Source organism: Nannospalax galili, unplaced genomic scaffold (genome assembly GCF_000622305.1).
Source record: "Nannospalax galili isolate Female #2095 unplaced genomic scaffold, S.galili_v1.0 scaffold734, whole genome shotgun sequence".
In the NCBI taxonomy this organism is placed as follows: Eukaryota; Metazoa; Chordata; class Mammalia; order Rodentia; family Spalacidae; genus Nannospalax; species Nannospalax galili.
Genome location: NW_008337073.1, coordinates 2,901,229 through 2,913,136, shown reverse-complemented (window position 1 = coordinate 2,913,136; position 11,908 = coordinate 2,901,229). Strand labels below are relative to the sequence as shown.

General features: G+C 40.9%; 1 protein-coding gene across 1 annotated transcript in view; it reads left to right on the top strand.

Moving 5' to 3' along the window:
* Positions 1-3,307: 3,307 nt before the first annotated feature.
* Cfap54 (cilia and flagella associated protein 54) overlaps positions 3,308-11,908 on the top strand; it is a 372,605-nt gene continuing 364,004 nt past the window's right edge. Inside the window, exons 1-2 of the mRNA XM_029563104.1 lie at positions 3,308-3,681; positions 5,342-5,456. Of these exons, the coding sequence (XP_029418964.1) occupies positions 3,350-3,681; positions 5,342-5,456 (447 nt within the window). The 5' untranslated portion in view covers positions 3,308-3,349. The remainder of the gene's footprint in view (positions 3,682-5,341; positions 5,457-11,908) is intronic.

Below are 11,908 nucleotides of genomic sequence, written 5' to 3'. Positions count from 1 at the left end.
AAACCGGTGCACATAATTGAATGAATGGGTGGAAAAATGACAACAAACTTAAACCAATGTATTAGCTGGAGGTGGGAAAGGGAGATTTCTGTAAGGACCATACATGTCTGTGTGGGACATTTCAAGTGATTAATAGCTAAATTACTAATAGAAAAAACACTGACATTATTTATTATTTCCCTGATGTAACTTTAGAAAGAAAAGACTCCTGAATGAGTGGAAAGAATCTCTACAGCCCGCAAAGGCATTGATTATAAGTAGCAGCGATTTACATTATTTATGAGGAAGCTATTTACATTGCTTAGCCCTGTCAGACACAGTAGATGCCTTGCTCCGTTCTTTCATTACAGGGAGAAGAATAAAGAGAAGTGACATGGAAAAAGAAAAGATATTGTAATGACTGCATCTCATTAAAAGAAAATAACATCTCTAAAATGTTCTTAAAAACCCTCTCAAATATAATTTAGACGGAACAAAATGGAAACTTCCATCTTGCTATAATGGTGATTCAGAATATAACACCATTAAAATATTCAGACAAGTTTCCAAAAACCACTGCAAGTGAGGCATTGTTAACTGAAGTGTGTGCAAGAAGGAAAGATGACTAAGATGCAATGTTTCATAATTCAAGTATTTGAATTTAATTACTCACATTTTCTTTTACCAGTGACTTTGAAATCTGTACAGTATGAGAAAGGTCGTTTACAAAATAGCAGCCAAGCCAGGAAAGGAGAAAGCCTACTTGGTTTTTTAAATTTTCTTTCCTCTTCTTTGGCCACTTTAATTTAATTGAATCCTGCTGTTTCACTTTCATCACTATAATAGATCACTCTGAGTGGCAAATTGCACAGGCTTTTGATCTGAAGTGGACATGCCTGCTATGTGAAAACAAGGGAAAAAATGAGAATTTACAGTCAATTTTTAAAAAGAATCTATTAATATTTTTTGGTAGCCACTTCATGCGTACATTTCCCTCCTTTGGTCTAAATTCTTTAAAGTTTTAAAAGTTTTTACTGCCCACCTTCAGAGAAGATAAAATTTTTGTGAATCAAAGGATGGAGTCTGCATCTTGATTGGAGAATTGGACGCTGACAGTGAGGTGTTCTTGCATTTCACAGATTACCTAGAAGCTCCTTCGGCCATAATTACCTGCCTCAGGCAGCAACCTCACTGCCACACTTCCTTCAAAGAATATTGGGGTACAGTACATAGGACTTATTAGGTTGGCTTTATAAATTAGTACTGGCCCACAAACCCTACAAGATATTAGGTGAGGACTGAAAGAAATAAGACTGCGAATTAATAAGCTTATTAATATTAAATGGCTGTCACCTGTATTTTTAATTTTTTTTTTTGTCTTTTTGGAGACTTGGTTTCCCTGTAGCCCCAGCTGGCCTGGAATTTGCTCTGTAGACCAGGCTGGTCTTGAACTCACAAAGATCTGCCTGCCTCTACCTCCAGAGTGCTGGGACTAAAGGCATGCACCACCATGCCCGGCTTGTATTTTTAATTTTTAAAATTTTATTTATTTAATTTTATGTGAAGAAGTCTTTTGCCTGCATGTGTATGGTGCACCCATGGCCTGCAATGCCCATGGGGGACAGAAGAGGGCATTGGAGCCCATGGGTTTGGAGTTAAGGACGGTTGTTAGTCACCATCTGGGTGCTGGGAACTGAACCTGGGTCTTCTGCAAGAGCAGCCAGTGCTCTTAATCACTGAGCCATCTCTCCATCACCTGTATTTTTAAGTGTGAAAAAACTGGTAACAGTGTTCAGTGTTAAAGACCTAGTTTTTGAAGCTGTCACACGTTTCTCGTTTTTTCATGATTTTTGTCATTGAATAGTTTATAAACAAAAGTAGGCCCCCTAGTTGAAGCTCAGATCCTAAATTAACACATTTGACTCTAGATGTGGCCCATGAAAAGAAGGGAAAGAACTTTTCCTGGTATCAGACATTTCCCTTGAGGCCTATAGTTTATCCTATTAGAAGTAAAAATCTCATAAGATCCCTACTTAAAAATGCAGAAGTATGGGGGCTGGAGAGATGGTTCAGCAGTTAAGAACACTGGCTGGGTTCGAATCTCAGCACCTACATGGCAGCTAACAACTGTCTGTAACTTCAGTTCCAGGGGATCCCACAGCCTCTTCTGTCCTCTGTGGGCATTGCATGACATGGGTACACTTTACTTACATGCAGGCATAACACTCATACATGTAAAATAAAAATAATAAAATATTTTTAAAATGCAGAAGTATTTTGAGAGTTAACACTTTAAATCATTAGCATGTGTTAATGTCAAAGAGTTAAAGTTGAGTAAAATGCACACTAATTTAGAATACAGTGATATTTAGGATAAGGCTGGAGTATAAGTAAATAAAAATGATCATGATTATTAGCGGCACAGACATCTACCCCACAGTTATGGATCTGAAAATGCAAAAAGAGGGAAAAGAATGTAGCGGTCATGGGTGTGTCATTCTTAAACTGCTTGTCAGAGACTTCGCTAATTTCAGTTTGATTAATAAGCTTCATTTGGGGGCATCATCGATACGGTTTATTCTTTCTAAGCACCTGTGTTGGAGCGCAAACTAGGACCCTGACCTCTGCCACTGCGGCTTGCTTTCTAACCCTGTTCAAATGATTTATGACCTCCCTAAAGTAGTTTCTTAAGCTGAGAAACAGTGGAGATATGAAAAGTAGATAAGGTGCGAAATCGTGATGCTTAAATGAGAAAAGTGGTGTTTTAGAGGCATAGAGCAATGCTTGACTCCAACCACCGTCGCCAGGGCTCGGCGATTCACAAGAAGCAGTCAAATAGAAAAATAGTATGTCTAGATTTGTGATGGTAATTTTGGGGCTCTAGTATTTACTTTCTAGAGCTGCTTTGCTTGTGCATGCCTGTAATCCCACACTCAGGAGGCCGAGGCAGGAGGATAGTGAGTTCGAGGTCAGCGTGGGCTACATAAAGAGACCTATCTAAAACCAAAAACAACTTCCCGAACCAAACAAAAAGAAACAAGGTGCTCGTGTTGGCACGTTATACATTAGTGCCAGGGGACTACAGAACATTAATGGACTTTACCTTTTCTTTGCATTTGTTTATTTGCTTATTTGTTTATATGGTTTTGTGTATGTGTGTGTGTGTGTGTGTGTGTGTGTGTGTGTGTGTGTGTGTGTGTGTGTGTAAATAGTCTTTTTTGAGCATCATGCCTATCTGGGCGGTTCCTTCTTCCTTGTCCTCCAGGGATCGCTGTGTTTCCGGGGTAGCATGCGGTTGGCTTGGTTGCCACGAGACCGTTGCCAGGCGACTGCGTGTACACACGCTCCCGGAGGCCAGGATCCCACCGACATGGCGTCGCCAGACGTGAAGTCCAGCTCGGCGTCCGATGAGTCTACAGAGACGTCGGTGTCGCCGCTGGAGCTGCCCCCGACGCCGACGCCGACTTCCGCGGCGGTTGCGAAGTCGCCGTCCGAATCGAAGGCGAGCTCGACCGGCGCGCCGCTGCACTGGGTCTGCTCCGAGGATTCGCTGCCCGCCGCCGCCTTCTACGGGCCTTTGGACGCTAAAAACCCGCTCCTAGCCTCCTGCGAGAAGGAGATACGGGAGCTTTTAGGCTTTATGAAGACGAAGAAGGCTCTAGCCACCACGGAGGAACAGAAACATGAGTTCCATCGGCGGTGGTAAGCGGGAGGAACGCTGGGGAGGGCCCCAGGAGATGCTGTGAGGACCATATGAGGCTGCTCGGCTTGGGGCAGCGTGTGGAGCCCGGGCCTGGTGCAAGTCCTGGAGACGCAAGCGCGGGAAGTGGAGATTCGTCACTATTACCATCCTTAATTCCTGGTTCTTGTTTTATCTTCCCTCTCAGAGCAAAATAAAAAGCGTCACAGAAATGCTACATAGGTCACCGTATGGTCTCAGCCTTCTCTTGACCTCTTTTGGCTCACTCGTGTTACACAACTTTTCTGTTCTGTAGAGATACGGAGACAAAAGACTTAAGTTTGAGGAGGCTTAGGTTCTTGAAGAAGTTAGATCTTGATGCCATCAAATCTATCACCTTGTGAACATGTGCATGTTATTCTTTTTTTTTTTTTTTTTTTTTACATCGGGATTACAAAGACTTTTTTTTTTTGACTTCGTGGCTCATTCTGCACATCCGATTGCCTTTCTTTTTCTTTCTTTCTTTTTTTTTTTTTTTTTTGGTTCGTTTCTTTCACCATCTTATTTCTATGAGCCACAAGCTGTATTTGTGATTCGCTTGTCTGTGTTACTATTTTTCTTGGTCAAATACATTGCAAAGTGAATAGTTACAGGTGTAGGCAAGCAGTAACTAATACCAGACTAGTTTTTTGTTCAAGCATTTAATGCGAACACACAGTTTAAACATATTTATTATGCAGGCATACAACTATTTGTTCAACTATTTGTTGAACACCTAGCACATAGCGGGTACCTTTCTTGAAACTAGGAGAACATTGTTAACCGTGGATGTAAAGCTCCCTAATTCTCATGAAGCCTGTGTTTTTATGAGTACATTCAGCTACTAAACAAATATGGACTAGTATTCCCAGCATACCATACCTATGGGCTTTCTTTCTGCACTTTCATCCACCTATGACCAAATAGCCTGAAAATATTAAATGGAAAGTTCCAGAAATAAACAGTTCATACTCTTTACATTGTATATCCCTCTAAGTAGTATGATGAAATCTTGAACCACACTGTTCTCTGCCAGCTATGATTTGAATAACCCCTTTTACTTTATCCATGCTGTGGTCTCCACCTGTTCATTCTTTAGTAACCATCATGATTATCAGTTGACTTTTATGGTATCACAGGGCTTGTGTTCAATAACCCTTATTTTACTTCATAATGACCACAAAGTGCAAGAGTAATAATGCTGGTGATTCAGGTGTGCCAAGAAGATGTAAGTTCCTTCCTTAAATGAAAAAGTGGAAGTTTTCAAAAAGAAAAGGAAAAAAAAATGCATGCCTAGGTGGCTAAGATCCATAATATGGTAAGATGTTTTGGGAAACATATTTGTATGACTTTTATATTGTTATAATTGTTCTACTTTATTATAGCTAATATCTTAACTGTATCTAATTTATAAGTCAAATTATTGTGGAAGTGTATATAAACTAATAGGAAGAAAATATAGTATATATACTGTTCAGTACTGTCTCTTCATGCATCTACTAAGGGTCTTAGAAGTCATCCCCGAGGATAAGAGAGCACTACAGCAAATACATTTTACAAGGAGTGGCAGAGAGAGAAAAGTAGAGCAGGGTATAGGACTAGTGGATACTGGATGAGTGCTGCAGTTGAAAAATGGGGTGACAGGGAGTATGGCCAGGCAAAATTTAAAATGGCTTTTGAGAACGTTGAAGAGGTATGGGAACGTTCTGTGCAGAGTGGACCACACAGGAGCAATGACAAGTGTGGCCTTATGATGGAGGTGAGAGCATGCTCAGCTGGGGGGAAGTACATGGAGTTTAATTTAGACATATTGGGTCATAACTCAGTATCCAGGCAAAGCTAGAAGTCAGAAGAGATACACATTAAGCAGCCTATTATTGATATGTGGATTATGGTATCTGATTGATTAGCTGAAGGAGTTAGTATAAAAGGAGAGGAGGAAAGTAAAGGCCAGAGCCAGGGGATGCTTCACCATTGACAAGGAGACAGGAATAGCAACCTGTAGAAACTAAGGTGTGGCCAGGGAGGGAGGAGGAAAACAAGAAAGGTCCTGGTGTACTGGAAATAGGGAGAGAAAGTGATGCAAGTGGAGGAAGAATCAACTGACTTACCCTGCTAATGGCCAGGTAATAAGAACCAGGAACTGATCAAGGGGTGGGGGAGGAAAAAAAAATCAAAGAAAACCTTTGTGCTTTCTGGCTGGTCATGGTGTTGCATAACTATTATGTCAGCATTTGTGGGGCCTGAGCTAAGGGTTTTTTGAGTTCAAGGCTAGCTGGTGATACCTTGCCTAAAGGAAAAAAAAGAAAAGACCAAGGAGAGCACATTGCATACCCAGGCTAGATTCTATATTCATTCCTATTTGAACCGTTCTCATTTGTACTTTATCTCCCATTTCTACTCTGGGCATTCCAGTCCAAACCAGCATTTCCTTTTTATTTCTGGCTGCCATTATGTCTCAAATCGATCCTTCACATAGCAGTCAGGGTAATCTTTGTGGACAATCATCTTCTCTTAGCTCAAGTCTATTGATTGACATTGCCTCTAGAACACATTGAGGAACTTACACTGTCCCTGGGCTCTAAAGATCCAACCTGCCCTTACCTTTCCCACCCACTCATCTCTATCATTGGAGCTTTCCAGAGAAAGTCCCAGTTTCCTACCATGGAGATTTAATATTTCTTGTCTCTTTTGTCTGAAAGGTTTTCCTTCCAGATTTCCAAGCATCTGGCTCCCTCTATCCCTCTGTTTTTTGGGGGGGCTGTGTGGGTAGGGGTCTTGGCTCAGCTGTTTCTATATTAGGCTATTTATCTAATTTGGGTTTACCTATCAATTGGTATTTAAAAAAATGTTTTCTTTTGTATTGTCTGCCTCCTCTATTAAACTGTAAGCTTCTGGGTGACTTGGGATAGTATATCTCTTTTTCTTTAAAAACTTCTTTTTTATTTATTTTAATTTTATGTGTGTATTTTACCTGTATGTAAGTGCACCAGTGTCATGTGATGCCTGTGGAGGCCAGAAGAGGGTGTCAGATTCCCTGGAACTGGAGCAACTGATGATTGTTAGCTGCCATGTGGGTGCAGGGAACCATACCTAGGCCCTCTGCAAGAAAAGCCAGTGCTATTCCATCTTTCCAGTCCCCAGATCTTTAAAAAAATATTTTATTTTTATTTTATGTGTATGATTGTATTACCTGCATGTAAGTGAGTGCACCCATGTTGTGCAATGCCATGGAGGTCAGAAGAGGGTGTTGGATTCCCCTGGAAATGGAGTTAAGGATAGTTTGTAGCCACCATGTGGATGCTGGGGATAGAACCTGGGTCCTCTGCAAGAGCAGTCAGTGCTCTTAACCTCTGAGCCATTTCTCCAGCCATCCCCCCTGCCATTCCATCTTTAAACAGACTATTAAATAATTGCCAGTGTTAAAGACTAGTCTGAACCACAGCAATCCAATGACTCACACAATTTAAGGAATCGTTTATGCGACGAGCTTTACTGCCTGCCTGCTATGTGTTTAGGTACTGCACTAGTCACTGATTACATAGTAGTGAACAGAATAGATGTAGTAATCTATGCTGATGGACTGAGGTCCAGAGAGGGACAGACTTTCAGTGAGTCCTTAACACAGACAAGTGCCTTGAAGGAACTAGCAGCAGTGAGTGAGCTAGATGGAACTCCCTACCCTCTTGGGCTTATATTCTAGACAGGACAATAAGTATGTAGAATAAATACAGTGTGTAGTACCTAGAAATTGTTGAGTGCTAGGGAGATGCAGAAGGGAAGAGGTGATGGTTTAGAGATGGGAGATGGTGGTTTGAAACAGGGTGGTCAGTGTAGATGGCACTGGAGCAGAGGCCCAAGGAAAGCACACTGGCAGCTTGCTTTCAAATGGGTGGTGAAGGAGGTGATGTTAAGCTGAGAGTAGGAGAATGTGCAAGAGTCAACTGGGCAAACAGAGATGGGGGGCGGGGCAAGAATGGAGGAAGATCTTCTGCTGGAAAGAACCATGCACTGTGAAGGAACAGAGAGAAGTTCAGCAGCAACCCAGAAAGTGCAGGTACAGTGGTGCCTGATGACACTGAAAATCCCCCATGATGGGACTTTGAATGGCTGTGGAGGCCAAGTACTAGGAATCCCTTTCTGGTAAGCGAGTAGTACATTTATGTAATTTTTGTTTGAAAATACTGTTTGGATGATTATGCCCGAATGGACCAAGTGTGGTGACAGGGAGCATGTTGGGAGTGCAGGAGGTAGGAGTTGTTTCTGTAACATGTTTGAAAGATGGGTTGTTCTTAAAATCAAAACTCATTTCTTCTAACTGTAGGAATTTCCTCAAGCACAAAATTTGATAGTACTGAAAATATAATTTTGATGATAGGAACAATGTCATTTTGTAAGTGTGGGGTACGGTGTGTGTGTGTGTGTGTGTGTGTGTGTGTGTGTGTGTGTTTGTACTTTTGTTATAAACACTTAAGATTTAGATATTATGATTACACAGACTTTTTGATTTTAGGGCATTCTAAACATCCATTAGTGGCTATAATCAACCAGCAATACAAAGCACATTAACCTTCCATTATTCAGCAATGTACATTCTAACTGGCCTAGTGGTTCCTGCCTGTAATCCCAGCAGGTGGGAGGCTGAAGTAGGAGGACTATTGCGGGTTTGAGGTCAGCCTGGACTACATAATGAGTCTCAGGCCACCATGGGCTACAGTGAGTATTTTTTGCTTCATTGTTATATAACCCTCTCGTAATGAGCAGCCTTAACTTGAATTTAGGATTCACTGAAAAGAAAAATTCTTTGTCTTGTTGTATAACCTTGGCTGATTTAATGAAGCTGGCATTCTTCTATGAGTAACACACCAGGCATTATCTCATCTGTAAGATTTGGACGAACTAATTCATCACATCGTTTTACGAACTGTAGCCACACTGAATGTATTTTGTGAATTCATTATATCTCTCTAATACTGTGGAATTTCATGAAGCAGCAATTGAAATTAAGAAATGAACAAAGAAAATGCTCTTCTGTCTTTAAACTCCTGTGGTTTCTGTTTACCACATTATTTGTTTGTCATCATTTACTGCTGGCACACGTATATATTTTTCTACCCCAAACATCATTCAGTCCACAAAGACAGGAGTACTTTGTCCCCTTCACTCAGCTGGGGACTCAACCAATATAATTTAATTGCCTAAATTAATTGATGTAGATGTTATTTCTTGAATATTCTAACATGTACATGGTAAGTTGATTCATCTTTAGCCCTTCAGGTTAGATATCTGACTGTATTTGTCTGCTCCAGCTGCCTTAAAAAGATACTACAGACTGACTGGCTTAAACAATAGAATTTATTTTCTCATAGTTCTGGAGGTTTGGTGCTCTAGGTGAAGGTCTTGTCAGGGCTCTTTTCCTGACTTGGGGAACTGCTGTGCTCTCCTGGGGCCCTTCCTCTGAAGAGGCTTGGAGAAAGAGAAAGCAAGCTCTCTGGTGGCTGTTTTGATAAAGATGTTAATCCCATCAGACCAGGGTTCTACTTTATGACCTCATTTAACCTTAATTGCTTCCTTAGAGGCCTTGTCTCCAACACAACTGTGCACCCTGGGGCTTAGGGCTTCTACAGTGAATTTGGGTTGGGAGGATGCATTCAATCTGTGACCCTGTCATTATCTAGAAATTTATGACAAGATTGAACAACTATTAAGGGAGGCACTTTAAGAGGCATGTGTAACTTACAGGAGAAAGGGAAGGAACCAATGTTAACTCAATGAATGAATAAAATAAGTAGTGATCTGCTACCCTGTTATCTTTGACTAGAAACTACTTTGAGATATAGTATGTTTTTTGTTTTGATTGATTGGAAGAGACTTAACTGTAAATGGATTGACTAGATATTTAAGCCCTCCCTTCCTCCCCGCTCCTCTCTCCCTCCCTCCCTGCCTTCCTTCCTCTTCCTTCCTTTCCCATGTCCTCCCTTATCCTCTCTCTCACTTTCCCCTCTCCTTTGCCCTTTCCCTCACTCTCCTTCCCTCCTCTTCTCTCAGTCCCTCCCTCCCTCCCTCCTTTAATTTCTTCCTTCCCCTGTCCTCCTCCTCTCCCCTCTCTCTCTTTACTTCCTTTTTTTCCTTCCTTGACTACTGGTTGGTTAGTACTTCACAGGATCTAGAATTATCTAGGAGACAAGCCTCCAAGCACACCTGTGAGAGTTTAGGTGAGGTTAGCATTTTTGGTAAGTCTATGGAGAATTATCTTGATCTAGTTAACTGAGGTTAGAAGACTTACCCACTATGAGTGGCACCATTCCCTGAGCAAGAATCCTGAACTGTAAGAAATGGAGAGCTAAGCACAAATTCAGCTCTCTCTTTTTCTTGATTGTGGTTGCAGTGTGACCAGCTACTTCAAGCTCCTTGACTTCCCTGACATAAAGGCTGTACCTTCAACTGTGAGGCAGAATAAACTCTTTCCCCTTTAAGTTGTTTTTGTCAGAGTATGCTATCACAGCAACAGGAAAAGAATCAAAGATACTATCTATACATACTAGGCATTCAGTACTCTTGGGGCTAAGCTGTGAAGAAGAGAGTCAAAGTCCTTGGGGACAGTCAAAGTCCCCAAAGTTCATGGGGATATTGCTTATTTCTTATTTTTGAATTGTTGGAGAAATTAAAATAATGTTTGTAAATGGAAGACCCAGACTAGTCAACATAATATTGAAGACGAAGTTGAAGGACTATGAAAAGCTTGGTAGTGCAGGCCTATAATCCCTGCACTCTGGAGGCTTGTGACATGAGTATCTTGATTTTGAGGGCAGCCAGGGCTGCACTGTGAGACCCTTTCTCAAATAAACAAATAAATATCAAAACACAAAACCAAAGAAACAAAGCTGACAGACCAATACCATCCAATCTCAGGATGTATGTAATGCTATAGTAGTCTAGACCATAGGATATTAGTGAAAGACAAATCAGTGGAGAATGCAGAACCCAGAAATATAGCCCGTAGTTTGACAAAGGAACAGAAACAAGACAATGAAGGAAAATGGTCTTTGTAATAAAAGGTCTTGGAAAAAACTGAACAATTACATGCAAGAAAATGAACTTAAACACAGACTATACACTCCTCACAAAAATTAACTCAAAAGGATCACCCATATACATACAATATTCAAAACAGTTAAGAATATATATATATATATGAATATAATGGGAGAAAATCTGTTGGGTTAGGCAATAACTTTTTATGTACAACTCCAAATACCTGATCCATGAAAGAAAAAGTTAGACTTCATTAAAATTAAAAATTTCCTATCTGTGAAAGACACTGTAAAGATTATGAAAGAACACAAAGTTAGAGAATACATCTGAAAAAGTCATAGCCGATAAAAGACTGTTGTCCACAATATACCAAGGATTCCTAAAAGTTAATAATAAGGAAAAAACTCCAATTTTAAACATGAACCAAAGATGCAACAGACCAAAGAGCTGCACAGATGGAAAATGAATGAGATGCTTCATGGGCTGTATTACCAGGGACTGCAAATTCAGACAACTGTGAGAGATCGTATACAATGATTAGAAAGGCTAAAATGCAGAACCCTGACAATTCAAAATGCTGACAAGGATGTGGAGCAACAGGAAAACTGATTGCTGGTGGGGATGCAAAATGGTAACTACAACACTTTGGAAGACAATTTGGTGGGTTCTTACAATGCTAAGCATGCCCTTATGATCCAGTAACTGTGCACTTAGCCAAAAGATTTAGAAACTTAGGTCCATATTAAAACCTGTGGATATTCATAACAGCTTTGTGTATGTGTGTGTGGGGGGAATGCGGTATTTGTGTGTGCAGTTGCTCATGAACGTGTAAGTGTGTAAAAGGGGTCCATATTAAAACCTGTGGATATTCATAACAGCTTTGTGTATGTGTGTGGGGGGGGAATGCGGTATTTGTGTGTGCAGTTGCTCATGAACTTGTAAGTGTGTAAAAGCCAGAGGTCAATCTCAGGTGCCCTTCCTTGGTGTAGGGTAGCTGGCCAGTGAATCCCAGGGATCCTCCTGTCTCTGCCTCTCCAGTGCTGGGATTATAAGCACATGCCACTGAACATGGCTTTTTACATGGTTTCTAGGAATTCAACTCTGACCCTCATTCTTGTGTAGCAACCATTTTATCAACTGAACTGTTGCCCCAGCCCTGAAAAGCTTTTTATATAC